This window comes from Botrytis deweyae, assembly GCF_014898535.1.
Source record: "Botrytis deweyae strain B1 chromosome Unknown BDEW_026, whole genome shotgun sequence".
Taxonomy (NCBI): domain Eukaryota; kingdom Fungi; phylum Ascomycota; class Leotiomycetes; order Helotiales; family Sclerotiniaceae; genus Botrytis; species Botrytis deweyae.
In genome coordinates, this window is record NW_024066233.1 from 1 (window position 1) to 20,608 (window position 20,608).

General features: G+C 25.1%; 2 protein-coding genes across 2 annotated transcripts; one reads left to right on the forward strand and one right to left on the reverse strand.

The window, feature by feature from the left end:
- Positions 1 to 15,013: 15,013 nt before the first annotated feature.
- EAE98_009093 (uncharacterized protein) lies at positions 15,014 to 15,870 on the reverse strand (the record flags this gene model as incomplete). Its single annotated transcript, XM_038956714.1, has 2 exons — positions 15,014 to 15,570; positions 15,649 to 15,870. 2 exons carry the CDS (start codon positions 15,868 to 15,870, stop codon positions 15,211 to 15,213), a joined length of 582 nt encoding a protein of 193 aa, XP_038806780.1. The 3' UTR covers positions 15,014 to 15,210.
- Positions 15,871 to 18,616: 2,746 nt separating this feature from the next.
- On the forward strand, positions 18,617 to 20,608 carry EAE98_009094 (uncharacterized protein; the record flags this gene model as incomplete). Its single annotated transcript, XM_038956715.1, has 2 exons — positions 18,617 to 19,037; positions 19,092 to 20,608. 2 exons carry the CDS (start codon positions 18,617 to 18,619, stop codon positions 20,606 to 20,608), a joined length of 1,938 nt encoding a protein of 645 aa, XP_038806781.1.

Here is a 20,608-nt window from a genome sequence, read left to right on the forward strand (position 1 = left end):
TTCTTTTTGGGATTAAAGATATATTAATTAATAAATATAAAGAATTAATTAATTAGAAAAAGATTTGAAAGAGAAAGGGGATTTGATTGATTTATATATTTCAAAGAATTTAATTAATTATTAGGCTATAGAATGGTTTTCTTTGCTTTATATATATCTTTTTATTATAAAAAAGAAAAACCTATATATATATTTGTTTATTATATTATTATAATTAAATAATAATAATATTATCTTGTAATTATTAATTTGATAATTAAAATAGGTAATTATGAAGTTTAAAAGTAAGCTTTTTTGAAAAGGGGGGTAATATTACAAATTGATATTTAATTGTAATTATAATTGTTTATATATGTATATGTATATATATATGATTATATGTATATAATTAATATATAGGTACACTCAATGAATACTTTGCTCTTGATTCTGTAATTATAGATTCTAAGAATAAATTGTACCCTGCTCTTGCAGTTCTTCTAAGGTAAAGTGTTATATCTATTAGCTATAGGATTTATATTATTATCTTTAATTTATTCTATTAACTTTCTAATAGTACTATACTTAATAATAATAATATAATATATCTTATTAATAATATTAATCTTTTAATAACTATAAATATATACCTTTATTAACATCAGATTACATTAAAACAAGAATATTAAAAATATAGATTATTAAATAAAATATTTATATAATTAAGAATATTCTTTAAAAACTTTAAGATTCAAAAGTAATCTAATCCTTTCTAATATTATATATATTTCTAGATTTCATATTAATATTATCTCAGAAATAAAGCTTTTAGATACTAGAATATAATTTTTAAAAATAAACTTTACATTATAAAAGGATAATTTTGAGAATAATTATATTATTATTTATTATACTTATAAAAATAATTTCTTATTTCTAGAATACAAATTACTTTTCTTTTATTTGATCAATCTAAATATAATATTTATAAATCCAAACCTTTTGATATATTCTATATTTAATTCTAATATCAAAAGATTATTTTGTTAATCAAAAGATTTATTTAAATCTCAAAAGGATTTTGTACAATTCTGGTATAAGTGATTAGAATATTTGAATAAAAAAACTTTCGAATATCTTGTTTTCTTAGTAAGGAATGTAAAAATTAAAGGATTTTTTAGGATTGAATATATTGATTGTTTATATATATATATATATAAAGCAAATAATATTACAAGCTTTTAATATATCTTAATTATTATATCCTTTTTATAAAATCTAATAGGATTTGTTCGATTTTTTATGTATATATATTAAAATATTCTAGTTTCTAATAATCAAAGATATATTTAATAAAAAAATCTTTAGTTTTTTATTATATTAAAAAATTTATTTTGAAATGTTCGATATAATTCAAAACTTCCTTGTTTGAGTATTCAGAAAATATAATCTTTTAATAATCTATATTAAATAGAATAATAATATTTCAATTATTAGTATTATGAGAAATATTATATTCAAAAATTAAATTAAAACCGAAAATATAGAATTTGAGTTATTCTTATTAAATATATACAAATCAAATAATAAATCAAAACAAATAGAATAAAAGATAATTATTAAACAAATCAAAATACAGATTTCTATAGGTATATTTAATCTTTTATAGATTGAAGTAGTACAAGCTGTTACCTATTTATATAATATTAGTTTTTTTAAAATTTGATTATTCAAATTTCTAAATAAGATATTGGATATTTAATTTCAGAAATATTTATAATTATTTGTTTTAGTAATTATGGATTATTTAAATGTTGATTTCTATTCAAACTAGAATAGAATATATTAATATAAATATAGGGTATATTTTCTGGATAAAAAAAAAGAATTAGATATAAATAAAAGAATTTATAAAATTAATTTTAAAGTAAATATTAAATATCTCATTAAATATATATTAGATTCCCCAATCTATTATATCTAAATACCCAAATTCAAACAGATTATTATTACTTAAAATATTATTTTTTTTAAAAAAAGAATATACAAAATAAATTTATTAAATAAAACCATTAATATATATATAAATTAGGAGTTATAGCAATTTACACTAGTTCTTAATATTCAATAAATAATTAATATTGATAATATTATTATTAATTCTATTAATATTATTATATGTATTTTAAATATATCTTAATACAAGTAGGATTCGGGGGTATCTTTAAAAAACAGAAGCTTATATAAAAATATCGAAAATAATAATATATATAAAATTCTATATTTTAAAGAAATTTTAGAAATAAAAAATTGAATTCAAGAACAAATTATTATTAATTAATTACAAAAATCTATAAATTCTATTTCAATACTAAGTAATTATAATAATCAATCTGAAAATATAAAATATAAGTATATTGATAATACTATTTAAATTATATATAGAGAATATAAAACAATTTAGACATTTATTTTATTAATATTATAAATATCTATATTATAAAGAAAACAATATTATTGAAAAGATTACTTTTTTTAATATATATAATCAATTAATTTAAAAAAAATGAAATTCTATTTTTTTCTAATCGAAAATCTAGAAGATGAAGGATTATAAGAATTGAAATTTTTTGTTCAATTTTCAATTTATTTAAATATTAATTCTTTAATTTTGATAATATAACTCTTGATATTAACATATCTACAAATTATTATTATTAAATTTGATAATAAAAGAAATTATAAAATAATTTGTTTATAAATAATTATATATTTATAGGTATTTTTATTACAAATTTGTTATTGAAAAGTAATTTCTATATTGAAAATTTCCATTTAATATTTTAATCTAATTATTCAAATATAAATATATAGGAGAAAGTTTATTTATTTATTATTATATATAGTATAATCATTTTCACTATATAAATAAAACTAAGTCTTTTTAATATATCTAAAAAAAAAGCTTTAAAGAAATTACCCAATCTGTATTTATCAAGATTATTTAAATTATTTTAGTATTACTATTAATTTAAGGATTACTTTTTAAAAAAATAATTTAAATATAAATATAAAATTGAAATCAATAACCTAAAAGATTACAAAATATAATATGAAATCAATATATAAAATATATTGATTACCCTTATATTATTATAATAAATATTCATATATAAATATAATAAATAAGAATTCTTAACACAATATTAAATTAAATTAGTTATTTATAATAATCTTTAAGCAAAAGATATAATCAAATCAACTTACATTACAACACTTATCAAAAAATCATTCAGAATTGTAATAGTACTAATAGCAAAATATGATCTGAAAATAAAACAATTTAATATCATTAATACATTTATTAATATTTATAAAAATCTATTAGATATATCTATAATTTATTATTTACCAAATAAATTTAAAAAACTAAATAAATATATAGTTTTGAATTATATATTATATAATCTCTAAGATTTCCCTATATTATAATTTAAGGATTTTAGTAAAACATTTAAAAATCTAGATCTAAATCAATATAAAAAGAAACCCTATCTTTTCATAAATCTAGATCAAATTATTTTAATATTATTCTTTATAAACAATATATAGATTATATATTATCATAAAAATATATCGATAGTTAATAATATCATTTTTAATATCAAAACTATCTATAAACTGAAAGATCTAGATAATACAAAGTGATTTTTGAATATCCAGATTATTTGTAATCAGAAAATAAGAAAACTTTAATTAGCATATAATATCTATATTAAAAAAATTATAAAAAAGTTTAATTTCAATAATAATAATATATATATATTTCTATTAATAATAGAATTCATAAAATATAATAAAAATATAATTATTATATTTATATAAATCTATCAAAAGAAGATAGGATCAGTGTTATACACTGTAATCACAATTAAAGCAAATATTGTATTCACAGTTTTGCAATTTAGTCACTTTTTAATTAATCTATTTTTGGATTATATAAAAGCAATTAATTATTGTATATAATATTTCTGGAATATGAGATACTATTTAATTGGATATAGTCAAAAACAGATTCCATAGTTTTTATTCTTTTCAAATGCTTTATTTATTAATGATAAGGAATTATAAAAATTATCTTAAGATTTTGTAATTTTATTGTTTAATAGATTAATAATATAAAAAGCTTCAAAACAAAATATAGTTATTATATTTATTATTGAAGTTGAATTATTTAATATTGAATATATATTAAAAGAAATATTAATTATATTATAATTCCTTAAAGAAATCAATTTTGTAATTAAATAATTAATTACAATTTTTTATAATAATTAATAAATGATCAAATTAATAATAAAAAAAAACAAAAAATCATTATTAAATTGAAATATATCAATATATAGAATATATAACTACATCAGGAATATTCAAAAAGGAATTTCCATTTTATACATTTGTTTATAATAAAGATAATAATAAATAAATTAATTAAAAACTTATTATAATAAAAGTTCAATTACTTTATATTCCTTTTAAATCTATTAAATATAAGTATAAGAATTAGTAAAATCAAATAAGAATTTTTCCCTTTAATTTATATTTCCTTTTAATATATTCAAAATCGAATTTCATTAAATCAATCTATTTTCTTTTGTTAATTAAGTCGGTTACCCTACTTTCGGGCCAACAGGGTTTTGGGCCACCCTTTCACACCAAAAATCACTTTTTAGGCCTATTAATATCTCTATCAATATATAATATAATTCAATGAAAATTTATATATATATAATCTAGATCGATTTAAGCTTATTCTGAAATTTTCAGATTTTTAGGATTTTTCTGTATTGAAAGCTAGAGCTTCAAAATATCGATTTTCAAATTTGTATGGGAATCACATACAAATTTAGAATTTTTATAAAACCTTTAATAACTTTTTAACAACAATTATTAAAAGAAAACTATATATATTTCTGAGATATTTGAGCTTGAATCTATATAGAAATTCAAAAAAAAATTCAAAAAAATTAACAGATATAGAGATATAGTATACAGTGAGTTTAGAGTAGTATAAATAATCCCTGTCATTTTGAGGGTACCCCTTTAAATATTTATTTATGAGAATTTTTTTATTTTTTCTGAATCTATTATATGAAATATATTATAAAGTGATAGTGAAATTTTACAATATATTTTTAGCAATTTTTATTCGAAAGTTATTAAAGATTTTATAAAAGTTTCAAATTTGTATGTGATTCCCATACAAATTTAAAAATCGATATTTTGAAGCTCTAGATCTCAATACAGAAAAATCCTAAAAATCTGAAAATTTCAGAATAAGCTTAAATCGATCTAGATTATATATATATAAATTTTCATGAAATTCTATCCATAAATGAGAGAGTTAAAATTTCCATTTTTGGTGTAAAAAGTGGCCCAAAAGGGGGGTGGCCAGAAAGTGGGGTATCCGACTTAATTTATTATTAGAATTAATTATATTATTCTTATTAATAATATTACATTCATTATTAATATTATTATTATTATTAATATTAAATATTATTTTATCTTTATTTTTCAAAACAGAATAAGTAAACTGCAATTAAGGCTTAAAATTCACTATAAAAACCTGTACTTCGATTTTTATATGCTTAGTTGTAAAAAATTTGAGGGCAGGAAATAGTCTCCATTTTTTAATTAAAAAGAAAAATAATAATTTTAATGAAAAAAAAGAATAAATGGATAATTGTGATGATTGAGTAGGGGGAGAAAATATAATTTATATTAATAATAAAAAAAAGTTAAGATTAATAAACTCGCTATCTTTTTTAATTATAGCTAATATAATTATTATTGTAATATAAGCCAATTTCTAATTTAAAATAGTTTTTTAAAAAGTATATCAATAAATTATAATAATATAAAAAGATCAGAATATACCTTTCTAAAAAATATTATAAATTTAGAATTGCAAAGTTCTAATAATTAGATAATTAAAGATCTTAAATATATTAGAAAAGATATATAAATATATGTAATATATTTTTAATATTAAAAAGAAAAAGCATTTCTCTATTTGAAATACTTATTATATTTCTTATAATAATTAGAAAGAAAAAAGTAAACACATTTTATATAAAGAATAGAGTTTTATATATTTTTATTTTTAAGATTATATTTAAAACCTTTCTACTTGTATTTATTATAAACTTTACGAACAAGTATTCGGAACTTATTTAACCTAAATGCAGAAATAGATTTATTCGAAAAAAAAGAAATTTCCAATAAGAAATTCTTATTATTAGAAAAAAGATTAAAAAGATAATATTTGTTTTTATTATTAATAAAAAGATTATTATATTTTATAGAAATAATTATTATATAATATTTGTTTATTTCAATTTAATAATTGTAAATAGCTTTAATCTTTTTTAAAAAGTTATTATTAGGATTTTATTAAAATTCATTAAAAAAAGATTTTATTTATAAAATCGTTTTATTAAAAGATAATCGAATTTTAATTAAAGGTAATAATTAAATAAAAGTACACTAAGCACTAAATCTATTAAATCAAATATCATTTTTTGATATATTATACAAAAAGGTAATTATATATTAATCAAAATTATTAATAGAATTAGAGGATTTTTTAATAAAAGAAAATATATTTAAAAAATATATCGAATTATTAAATATAAAGATTAAAAAAAGAAAACTATTATTTTCTTATAATCATCTCGATTTACTATATTCCCCAAAATTCATTGATTTCCATTTAATTTCATTATTGCTATAAAAATATTGCATACACAGATTAATTAAATTAATTAATATAAATACCCAGTTAATAATAATTAATATAATTCAGATCTCCTAATATATATCAATTTAAAGAATTAAATTCCCTTATTCTAATATTGTTATTCTTTTATAGATTACCCAAATTAATAATATAATTTACTCTTTTTTTTATAAAAAACTTTATATATTTATATATTTTACATTTCTTTATTTGATAAATAAGTCTACCCAATAAGTAAATTTATAATAATTATTTGAATAAAATACTTATTAATATTTACACCATTCATTATCTAAGAATTTTTCCTTTATTTACTATATAGATTCTTTAGTATAATCATTAAAATACCTAGCAATCTAAAGAATATATTACAAAATTCACCATATAATATAACCTTATAAGCATTAATTCTAATATTTTTTTAGAATACTTATTTTTATAATTATTAATATTATTTTATTCATTTCAATTATATACCCTATATATCTAATTAAATAAGTATCTTGTTCGATTAGAATATATAAAGTAAATATAATTATTAAGATTATTTTTAAAGTCAATTTAATTTATTATTATTCTATATACCTATTCCCAGATCAAAGTGATCATTAGATATAGCTATTACCTCCGTGATATATTTCAATTAATAAATAGTTTTTATTTAAATTAAATTATTACGGTGTAGATACACGTGACCGATAAGCGATAAGCTAGGCCCTGTTAGGCTAGCTTATAAGTGAAAACTCTATATATCTTTATATTAAAAGATCCTATATTATAGTTCTTTAAGCTATATCTTAATTTATATTCTATATCTACTATTCTTAGTATTATTAAATATAAATTCCTAATTCTATTTGTTTTTTCTATAATACTATATAGCTCCTATCAATATCATTACAATAGTAATATTAGTTCTATATTTGCCTAATTATTCGAAGAATACCTTTAAGCTCAATATAATTATAGCAAAGGATTCTCAAACTTAATATCAATATCTCTAATCAATAATTGTATATATTACCAAATTGAAAAAAATCAATCTATCCCTTAAATACAAGATTCAAAAAATATCTATTAAAAATATATTGAAGTCTTTTTGTATAAGCAAATTATTATATAAAATATTTGTTTATTTAATTACTTTACTGAATCTATATTTACTCTTATTATACTTTCTAAAATAATATCTACCGAATTTGTTCTCGAATTATTTAATATTACTATACCTATTCTATTCGCTACTATCCACTTAAATAAATATATTTCTGATTTTAAAGAATTTAATAATTCTCAATTCGATTTATAAAGATTTGTTTAATAGATATATATAAAAATAAATTCGAATTCTAATTGTTTTCCTATTATTTTTACTCATTTGACTTATATTACTAGAAGATTTATTGGAAAAGCTTACAAACTGATTTTTTCTAAAATTATTTATAGTATCCCACAATTTATTAACTATAATCCGTTTTTGGAATATTTAGAAAATACTTTTGAGAATTCTGATTACAAACAAAATATTCAGAATTAATTATATCAATTCAAATAAAGATATCTTGATTTCAATATTTATTTTGCTGAGTTTTAGAGATTAACTCTGAAAAGCAAAATATCTAATAATACCCTAACCCTATTATTATTTTAAGAAATCTTTTGAAAACTATAAGATATATTGCTTTATAATCCATTTCCATTTTATGATTTCCAGAAATACTCTGCTTATCTATAACAACTCGATAATTAGTTCTATCAATACTAATAATAAATCTTTTGAAATTATTTTATTACTTTTATTTTTATTAAAAGAAAAACTTCTATTCTATTATCCAAATTTATTTATAATTTTATAATCTAATCTTCCTACACAAATAAGATTACTCTTTCGTTTATTTAAAAAGGAAATTCTATAAATCTCAACTCTTAATATTATATTACTAATAATAATTTATTCTAAAAAAAATAAAGAGAATATTATTACTATAACTTTACTAACTACTTAATTCGTAATTACCTATATCCTAATACCCATTCTATTTAACTTAAAATTAGAACTTCTAATCCCTTTAGATACAATCCTATTTCGAGAAGTTTATTAAAAAGCAGAATATCTATTTAATCCCTATTTCGCTTTTTGTTTCGATTATTGTTTCGTTTTCTAACTAATTTATTTAAATTAAAAAATAGAATTTGTTTAATCTAAATCACTATTAGAATAATCTTTTATATAAACTCTATTTATTTGCTATTATTATTCAAAAATTATTCTTAAAAAATAAATTGAATAATCATATAAATTTAATAATCCTATTTATTACCCTATTCTCAAAAAAAGATATTCTCCCAATTTATACTATAATAAATAATAATTATAAAAAAACTACCTTCATTAATTAAAACTAAATATTATTCCAAAAGATCTCTGAATACAAATTATCTGCTATCTTCAAAGTTATTAAATTCAATAACAAAATTCTACCTAAAAACTAAATTATTTTCTATATCTATATTGAATTTAGAATTAATAATTATATTAAAAAAAGAATTACTTTGTTTATAATTGAATTAGCTTATTATCTTATAATATTGAATATAATCTGATTTAAAAAGTATAACCCCTATATCAACTTTATAATAAACTTATTTCAATTCGATAACTCATATTACTATAAATTCTATAATATTCCATTTCACTTATTTCGAATAAAAGCTCTACCTAATATTTCCTCAAAAACTTGATTTATATACCTATCTAATTACCCTAAAAACCTCAAAAATTAAGATATAACCATAATCTCTCTAAAAGCCTATTTCATATACATCTATTAGAAATATAAAATACTCTAGATCTTTATTAAATAGATTAATAATATTTTAAATAAAAAGAAAGAATTTAATCCAAATAATTTTCTATTCGAATTCCAAAACTAAAAGAATATATTTTCCTTATAAAATATTAATAAACTATTACTATATTGATTATATAATTACGAAATCTGATTTTAAAAAGGAATTATATTACCTTTTAAAGCTTTATATACTATATTCCAAATCGAATTTAAAGCTTTAAAAAAATAATTAAAAGAAAATCTAAAAAAAGAATTTATTTATTCTAATTCTTTACTTATTATATTATTTATATTATTTATATTATTTATATTATTTATTAAGAAAACTAATAAAGGTTTTTATTTCTATATCGATTATTAAACTTTAAATAATCTATCTATAAAAGATTGATATCTATTACTACTAATTAAAGAATTTCTAAACAATTTAAAGGAAATAAAGTATTTTAATAAGATCAATATTATTTTTATTTTTAATAATATCAGAATCAAAAAAGAATAGAAATATTTAATTATATTCTATATCCAATTTAGTTTATTCGAATTTTTAATTATACTATTTAAATTAATAGAAACATTTATTATATTCTAGAAATTTATTAATAACTTCCTATAAAGATATTTGAATATATTTTATATTATATATCTAAATAATATATTAATATATAATTATATCCAAAAAGAATATATTTGTTATATTCAAAAAGTTCTATAAATATTAAGAAAAACCAATCTATTCACAAAATTCGAAAAATATGAATTCCTGAAATTTGAAATTATTTTCTTTAATTTAATTATAGAAAAGAATAATATTCGAATAAATTTAAAAAAGATAAAGATTATTATAAACTAGAAATTATTTGATATTATAACTAATATACAAGTATTTATTAGATTTATAAACTTTTATTAATAATTTATTAAGGATTTCTTGAAGATAATTAATTCGATAATAAATTTAATTAAAAAGAATATCCTGTTTCTATAGAATATTATCTATCAAAATGCTTTTAATTAATTAAAGAAAGTATTTATCAAAACTTTTATTTTAATTTTCTTTAATTAAAAAAAAGAAGTGATTTTGGAAATCAATATATTAGATTATATCTTTATGGAAGTTTTTTCTTAATATAATAAGAAAAAGATTCTAAAACCTATTATATTTTTTTCGAAAAAACACTTAATTGTTAAATATAATTACGAAATTTATAATAAAGAACTTCTAGTTATTATTTATTATTTTGAAAAATAGTATTTTAAACTAAAAAGTGTATTGTTTTTAATTTAGATAATTATAAATTACAAAAATCTGAAATACTTTATAATAACAAAACTATTAAACTATTATCAAATTTATTAATCTGAATTCCTATTTCGATTTAATTTCCAAATTATTTATTATTTTAGAAAACTAATGTGGGCGAAACTTGGTACTGGTCACGTGACCTCTTTCTGTAGCTAGTATTTATAGGTCTTCTTCGTGTAGCTTAGAAAAAAGCAGTCAGTTCCCACCCACCTTCTCGTACGTTTTGTGATACGCTATATAGTACCTACTCCTCCTCTCCTCCGCCGGAGGCGCTACGTCTCAGTGACTTATCTGTGGTATTTACGAAGGACTACTTTATGACCCTACCACCTTCTACTCTTTTACACTAAATATCAAATTTGATATTTTGATTAGAAAATTAGAGGATTTTTTTAAAAAAGAAAATGAATATCTTTTATATCAAAATCGAGTTATTCTGAAAAAAGAAAACTTGAATCTTAATTTATTCTTAATTATTAATACTTTAAAAAAAGTTAAGATTGTTAAGACATAATTCACTATTATTATATAAAATTAGAGAAACTTCAATTCTATTAATTTTTCTAATTCTATTATATTTGAATCTGAACTTCTATTTATTATATTAGAATCTGATTTTGTAATATCTTTAAAGGATTAAGAAACTCCTCTAAATCTATTTACTAATCTATTATTCCTATTTCAAAAAGATTATCAAATTAATTCTATCCCTAAATTTATTTTGAAATCTCTATAAAAAGGATCTCTAAAATATTCGAAAATTATTCTTATTGAATATTTCGAAAACAATAATTTGTTATATTATTGAGAGAAATTATATATCTCTAATTACAATTCCTTAAAAGCTTATCTATTTTGTTTATATTATAAATTCTTTATTATTAATTATCTATATTATATTCAAACCTTTAAATTATTATTTCTAGATTACTATTAATTTAATTATTATAATTATATTATATAGTAGATCTGTAATTATTATAATTATTATTATATTATCTTAAATTGTAAAGACTAGAAAGAAATTCTTTATTTATTTTTGATTCTATAAAAAGTTTAACAAAATATCTTGATAGATTTCATTATATATTTATTCGAAAATATTGATTTTAATATTATTATAATAATAATCAATTATTTGATTAAAATAAAACACTTTCTGTTTTATTATAATATCTATAATTCTAAAGAAATTGTTTATTTATTTTAAAAGAATATCTAAAAGCTTTATAACTTATCTTTAATAATTATTTCCAATCATAAAACTCAATTTGTATTCAAATTCTGAAAGTATATTTATAAGTATTTGAAAATATCTATTAGATTCTTTATCACTTACTATTCTGAAATTAACAAACAAATCAAAAAAGTTAATACAATATTAAAATAATATCTCAAATTATATATAATTTATTTACAAAATAATTAAATAGAACAATTTCTACTTATTGAATTCTCTATTAATAATATTTAATTCAAAAGTATTTGAATAATTCCATTTTTCTTTAATTACAGATTTCATTCCTATCTAAACTTTGAGTTATTCCTATCTAAAAGTAATTGTTTTGCTATAAGAAATATTAAGGAATTTATTTCCAAAATAAAAACAATCTTTTTATATTTAAAAATAGAATTGATTATTAGTCAAATTAGATATTTAAAGAATACTGATTTTTACTATTCCTTTACTTATCAATATATTCTTAATAATCTGATTTGACTGAATACTAGAAATATCAAAACCCTATATTTATAGAAAAAGCTTAATTAAAAGAATTTTAGATTATTTAAGATTCTAAATTTAATAAGCCTTTATATTTATAAACTGGAATTACTTATTTTTATAAGGATTTATTCTGTTTTTTATATCAATCTATTATATTCTATATATAATAATTTTATTCTTGAATAATATAATCTATTGTTATCTTTTATAAAAATCAATAACTTAAAATATTTCAAAATTATTAAAATTCTGAATTTCTATTAAAAAAAAAGGTTATAAAGAATCTTATTTAAAATATATTATTTATTAGATTAATTATAATAAATTAATTAAAGAATCTATTAGCTATTTAGAAAATATATAAGAACTAATTCGCAATTTTTATTATAAATATCCCAATAAGTTTAAACCTATCTAAACTAAACTACCTACTACAAAATTATAAACTATACTTTATTACTTTATCAAAACTCGATTTAAAGAAAAGGAATAATATTATAATATAAATATATATAACTAATAAACAATAAGCTAGACTTTATTAAACTAATTTATAAATAAAAACTCTATATATCTTTATATTAAAAAATTCTATATTATAGTTTTTTAAACTATGTTTTAATTTATACCCCATACCTACTATTCTTAGTACTATTGAATATAGATTCCTGATTCCGCCTGCCTGCCTCGTGACATAAATTCCTTTTTACAAAATTAGAAAATATATTCATTCTATAATATTAATTTTTTTTTTCATTTTTCATTAAAAATAATATTTGAAATTTAAAATTAAAAAAATATTTCAAAATATATTATATTTTAATTAATAAATAATTTTTATTTTAATCAAATCGCTTTTTACAAAATTATAGAATATATTAATTCTATAATATTATAATTATATTTTTTTAATTTTTCATCAAAAAAAATATTCTAAATTCAAAATTAAAAAAATATTTCAAAATATTTTGTATTTCAACAAATAAATAATTTTGAATTAAAATTAAATAACTAACAATTCCTCTTTATCAAAATTATAAAATATATTATATGATATTATAAATATATTTTTTCAATTTTTCATTAATAATAATTTTCTTAATTCAAAATTAAAAAATATTTCAAAATATTTTATATTTTAATTAATAAATGATTTTAAATTGAGATCAAATAATTAAAAATTCTTTTTGTTTAAAATTATAAAATATATTTACTTTATAATATTATAATTATATTTTCTTAATTTCTTATCAAATTCTTTTTTCTAAATTCAAAATTGAAAAAATATTTTAAAATATTTATGTTTTAATTAATAAATAATTTTCAATTAAAATTATTTCTTTTTCAAAAAGAAACTTTAATATAATAATTTTATAATATTATAATTTTTTTTTTCAAATTTTATTTAAAATAAACTGTTGGATAGACTTAGAAAAGTATGAATAGGGTTAGAATGATATAATATTATCTTATCTACCCTCTTCGTATGAGGAGGATATAGTTACACTATATATATGTTCTACTCTACATACGCACTTCGTGTAGCGGTGAGGGGTTAGTACATGATGTATTCACGTGTTTCAACATAAACTCTCTTTATTAAAAATTTAAAAAAAAATTCCAAAAAATATAATTTATTAATAAAAAAAGAATCATTAATTAAATATAAAAACATATATTTATGTTTTAAAAAAGAAAAATATATTCATTTTATAATATTACTATTATATCCTGTTAATGATAGGCTTCAACTTGTAGCTTAGCTACATGGTCGAAGTTCAGAAAAGGGGGCGCGCCTCGCATGGCAGAATATGATTATTACTCGTCAGCTTTAAGATATTTCGAGTTCCTGGATACTCAGCTCAGCTGAGTCAGCCAAGTTAAATTTAAGAAATCTCCCCTGCACCGCCCCCACGGCAAGAGGGCTTCCGCACATCTATTGATGGGGGTGTAATGTTACAATGCACCGGTATAATTGTGATTGGATCAGAACATAATGTGTCCGCTTGAGAGGAGATTCTGTGGACTTGGCATGCTCAGGAATGGGTGATAGGGGCCAGATCTCGACTCTAGTCGAGACAGAAATATGTCTATGCAATTTATCGGGGCCGGCTCCTACTCGATAAATTCAGAAAGAATCATGAGAAAATCGCATAGATGTAGTGTATGGAATGCAAATTAGAGAGTTCTGACATAAAGCTTGGTTTCCCGGCTCGCAAATGGAGAAGAATTACACGAGAAGTCTACCACGACACGACAGCCGAAGCTGCTGCAGTCACCCTTCAAGAATCTTCGTCCAAAAGAATTAATGAAGACAATCAAGGGAAGTAGCACATAAGACGATAGAACTCGATTTAAAACTTATATTTCCAGAACTAACGCTTGCCCAAGAGTGAAACCGTCTCTGGGTTAACAATACCCCCAAATGCTGTTGATACACAGAGGATTTTCCTTCTCGAATGAAAAAAAGTCATTCCTATCAAAAGCTCAGCTGCCCTATAGCCTAGATCTCACTACTTCATAGTTTTTACTCGACATCCAGGAATTAAACGAATGCCCTCTTGATCTCCACCTTGACACATTCTGCACGTGGATCTCCAACTCCATGATACCAAACCAAAATGGGAAAACTATTGATGGAGAAAGGAGAATATCCACCGCAGATGTACCATCGCTGCTCTCTATGATCTTTGAGGTGCAAGCGATCGTGGTGGAAGACAAAGATACCTTCCGTGTCGTCAGGATGTGCAAACAAAGGATGGGCAAAATCATGCGTATAGCGATTAAACTCCATTTTTGCCGATTGGGAAAGAAACTTATCCGTATCATATGGCAAGTTGTAGACTAGGGCTCCTGAGGGCTGATGGGGGCCGAGGGGAGCGGAGACGTTGAAGTAGAAGGTAGTCTGAAAATTCTTATCAGTACGTCACTCATATAAATTCAGGAATTGATGTGAATTCAGACACAAGGATTGACAACATACCGGAGAGTTTTCCCCATGACGAGCATGACACTTGGGGAAAGCACAAAGTGCGGTTTGAGCAGCTCCAGTGTGACAACCGTGTATATAAGAGCCATCTAAATACTTGTTCTCAGAAACAACGGACAGCGTGAATGGCGCAGATTGCATTGGACTCGGAGAGGGAGAAAAAAGTGCAGCAATAGGTGCAAGAGCACTGAGAATGTGTTGTTTGATTTGAACCATTGTTGTAATCGTAATAGTTGGGATGAATGTTTTATAATTGAATGTTGGAATCTGAATTGTGTATGAATACTGTAATGTATGAGTTGTATGATTGTTGTATGATTGAGAACGAAGATGAGAGATGAATTGTGGACCTTTATACTCATTTACGAGACCTCTTCTCCCACGCAACTTCCTAAACCCCCAATCACTGTGAAAGCAACCATAGGCATCGGCGACTCTTGATTCGCACCTTCTGTTTAATTGATATTTTGGAATCAACAATAATACTGAGCTTAGAAATAAGAACAATTCACCAACTTACAGACTTTCCAATTTACTCTGTTTGTCTCTCTCTAGTGACTTCCCAAATAATTATTTCAGATTGGGAAGAGAGAAATTGAGAGAGTAGGCGCGTACAATGTAATCCAAGTGTTAGGTAGACTCTGATTTCAATTTGTGAATACTTGAAACACCTCACTTCCTGTTTCTAGCCGATCTCACTCCAAGAACAGAAGTGCTAACGCGTCGGGTACAGAGGAAAGCTCTTCAGATGTGCATATCATAGCTTTATTTTGATCTAACCGACTAGGCTATGACCAAAGGCACTTCTCCAGGTGTGCAGGCACCTCGACGCATTTTTGTTAGATCACAACACGACAAGATATTGTGCACTCTTGCAAATTGCAGGAGCTTGCAAATAAATATGCAATGAGACTTTTCTAATGTCTGAGCGAGTCCCGACAAACTGGGAAAGTACGGTTGAGGACTGAACGGACTGATCAATAGAGGATTGTTGCCAAACTATTCGAACCTTCCTCCGGAAAGAAGCTTCATTGCGAAGAGACAGAAGCAAGGAAAAATCAGACATTTCGCGACTTCCCATCTTAATTAGTCACGCATAGCGATCCAGACTTCTGTATACTGCAATTAAGCAGTGAGCAGATGAAGAGCGACCAGACTCGGTGTGTCAAATCTATAAGATTGTCCAGGTATAACGCCCCTCACACCACTCCAACCATACAGCAATTGGAAAGAGCCAGCACTCCTCGTATTGTATGAGAACCAATTCCTTAAACATAACTTTGTTCGAATGAAATATGGATGTGACGTGAATTTGGAAGATGCTATTCATAAGGCAGGGTGAGAGATGGCTGGCTTCATCTTTGATCTTTCTTTTGGATTATCCATAACAAACATCGTGTGGCATTTGGTCGACATCTCCATTTCTTGCGAGAACACGAGCGGTGCTTAGGTTCTTGGTGCAGTTTTCAGTATAAATTTTCAATAATAATGTTAAATAACGAAGAGAGCTATTATCTACTTCTTATTACTACGATACGATCTGTGCGATGGAGCTACGCTACATGGTCCTTTATCAGGTGGATGACTAATCTCAACATCTACCAAACCACTGAACGCATATTGTGATGCAGCCAACTCTGACATCTATTTATTGATTTGGGGGCTGAACAGCGACCATTTTTGGACCTACGCCGCTTTCTCGCATGAAGAAGATTCATTTCCACCAATTGAGATGTCGGAAAAAGAAAATTTGGCAAGTATCTGAAGCATTGCATAGATACTTGCAGCTGACAAGCGACAGCTTCGGTCATGATTGCCCATTTGAGAATTCATGCTGGCAGCCAAGTTGGTGCGACAAGCATTTTCTGTGTGCAGTTCGTGCTTGTCAATTATATAGTTCAAGGAGAACCAAATTCCTGTCTGTCTCTTTGTACTTTGCATTTAGACAACGCGAGTGCAGAGTGGGGAAACTTTTTTGTATCACATTCATATCGCAGTCATCCTTATCTCAGCTTCTCTTCCTTCGCGGGGTTCTGACCAACACGACAGTGTACGTACATATCTTACATTTACTGCTGCTCTTTTCCGGGCCACACCACCAGCCACGTCCGATGACAATTTGTTGAGTCCTTTCTCATAGGTAGTCCTGCATACACGATCAGCACCACCTTCACTTCTACTGGCTAATTGCATCAATGTATCTTCTACTCATCTTCGATTCCTTCCGCCCCTAGTCACTCTGATTTGTTGGAATTGTCTCGACACCCAATACTGTGTGGCAGAAACACCCAATCAGATAGGGATACTACTACCAATCATCAGCCCATGCTTGTCATCGATACCAAAATGGAAACCTGGGAGGCTGAGATGAGTGCTATGGAGCCTCAGCGGGACAATCTTCTCACTTTTCCAAATGCCCATCCGTGACTAAATGCATTTCTCAGTAAGAATTTTGTCGGTTTTTTGATATTTTTGGTATTTTTCTCATTCAAATATCGTTGTTTATGTTCCTGCATCACGTTTTACCGAACGTGGAATTTTCGAAGTGAGATCCGTAAGAGGCGCCCTTTGCGATATATACCCTTGTTTTGGTTCTACTGGTATTTACAGCGTGGGAAATCGAGATCGTTCACTCATTATACTGTGGTATTTCTGCGACCAGAAGGGCACAGTCGCTTGATCTAAATTTCGAAGACCTTCTTTCGTTGATACAATCAGGCTTCATGACATTATAGTACCGACCCCGCTGTTCGAAAGTGCAAATCTCGCGGGCCGATACCAACTTTCATGCTGCAGCTTCAGGTCTCACAGCACCAAATAGTTTGGACAAAAAAAGATCGGCAGACGTTAGATGCTTGTGTTGCACAATTGCGCTCGCGATAGCAAGAAGCATTTGCAGGATAATATCTAACGAAAGACGAACAATTCGCATTAGTAAAGTCAAAACACATATCGCGAAACAATGGCAAATCAAATGGATAATAAATTCGACAATCAATACCCCGAGGGCATTCAACAATGTGCAAACAACAAATATGGGCATTGCTACCCCGCTAATAAAGTTTGCGATGGAGAATCCTGCTCGGCAACTACCACAACTCAAGTTACAATGACGACGAAGTTTCCAAAATTATCACACCCAGGCATGGTAAAGAGAAAATTGGGTTCGAATCATTGGGATAAAATACACGAGGCGATTCAAGGGCGAAAACGGGATGCATCAGAATGTCCGAGCGATTATCAATTATGCCCTAAATCGATGAATGGAGGATGTTGTCCAAACAACAGATCTTGCGGTACAAGTAGTTGTTATCTCACCAGCGCAGCTCCTGCTTCAGCTTGTGGAGTGTCAGGATATACAGCTTGTGGAATTGATGCCGGAGGTAAGTTCTTATCACATGCCAAATTATATCGCAAATTATCTGATAGGAAAACAGGTGGGTGTTGTCCAACTGGCTACTCATGCGCAATTGACGGATGTAGCGCTTCTCCCGGTGTTTCTTATAGCCAAACTTGTGGAGTCAATTCATATTTATGTCCGGCTTCATTAAACTATGGTTGTTGTAAGAATGGTATGGGCTGTGGGTTGAGTGATTGTTATTCCACGGCAGTAACGACTTTCACATTGACCGAGACCTTGACCACGACGGACAGCAATTCGCACACACAGACTATTACATCCACATTAGTTGCAGCCTCTACTCCAGCGTCACCATCAGTCCCGGCGAATACATCAAAAGCTTCGGCCGTCCCAAAACTCACACCCACGGCTACCGCAATACCAAAAGTCGAAGCAACAAATGGGAGTACACCAACAAGCAGCGGTCTTACGAAACCGGAAATTGGTGGCATCATAGGTGGCGCAGCTTTCATTCTCCTCGTGATTCTTATCGCCGCTTTCTGTATCTTAAGGCGCCTCAAGAAGGCCACAAAGGCATTCAAGGAAGCAAAAACACGCAGCGGATCTAATGTCCCTCGATCACATAGACATCGTCCTTCATACCCATCACCATCCGATATGAGTTCAATATCAACCGATCCTCTGCAAATGACTAGTTCAGAAGCGTCGCGTAGCGTCCGAAATTACTCTCACCCAACAACTGAACGATTTTCATCTGACCGACACGACGGTCCTGAAGTCGTAACCCCACCTTCCTTTAACCCATACTCCCCCTTTTCCCCGCACGCCTATCCTGGTAACCGCGCCCAAACTCAAGGTCGCGGATACTACCCAGTAGCCACCTCGGATTCTGCTTATTCTCAGACATCGTCGGGCCGTCGTAATCACTCTGTTGAATCCACCCCTCCTCTTCAACAACCGCAATCCTATTTCGACATCCCCCCACACCAACAATCTGAACTTCCCGACTTCAGAAACCAGAATTTGCGCCACGGTCATGATGTAAGTCCAATCCGTCGGCCAAGCCAACATGGAAGAAATTGGAGCAATGCCAGCGATGTCAGCGCATCATCATCTAGTCCCCTCGTCGAACTAGATGCCGGAGATGATGGCGAATTGAAATTTTCACTTGGGAAAGCCTGGAAAGTTTTGGGATTAGGAAGTTGGAAGGGAAAGGTTTCTGCAAATAGGAAACCGGAAAACCTGTCCCTCAAAGACTCTCCAACTACTACTCTCGATCGGGATCTCAAAACCGTCCTTTCAAATGTCCCGGAGGAAGCGGGCAGTTTTATGAATGCGACAGAGGCAGAACAAGAGGTGGATGATGATGAGATTAGGGCTCAGAGACCTAGAAGTAGTGATACGGGGAGAGAATCCCGTGCTTCCAGACCGAGGAGCGGTCTTAGTAACGCGGAGTTGAGGGAAGCGAGTATTCGGAATGTGGTGAGAGCGAAACCGAGTAAACCAAAGGAAATCATGATTCGAAATTCGGGAGGTGCGGAGGCGAGTGGGAGTAGGAATACGAATGGCAAGGCTGATGAGGCGGGTTTTTAG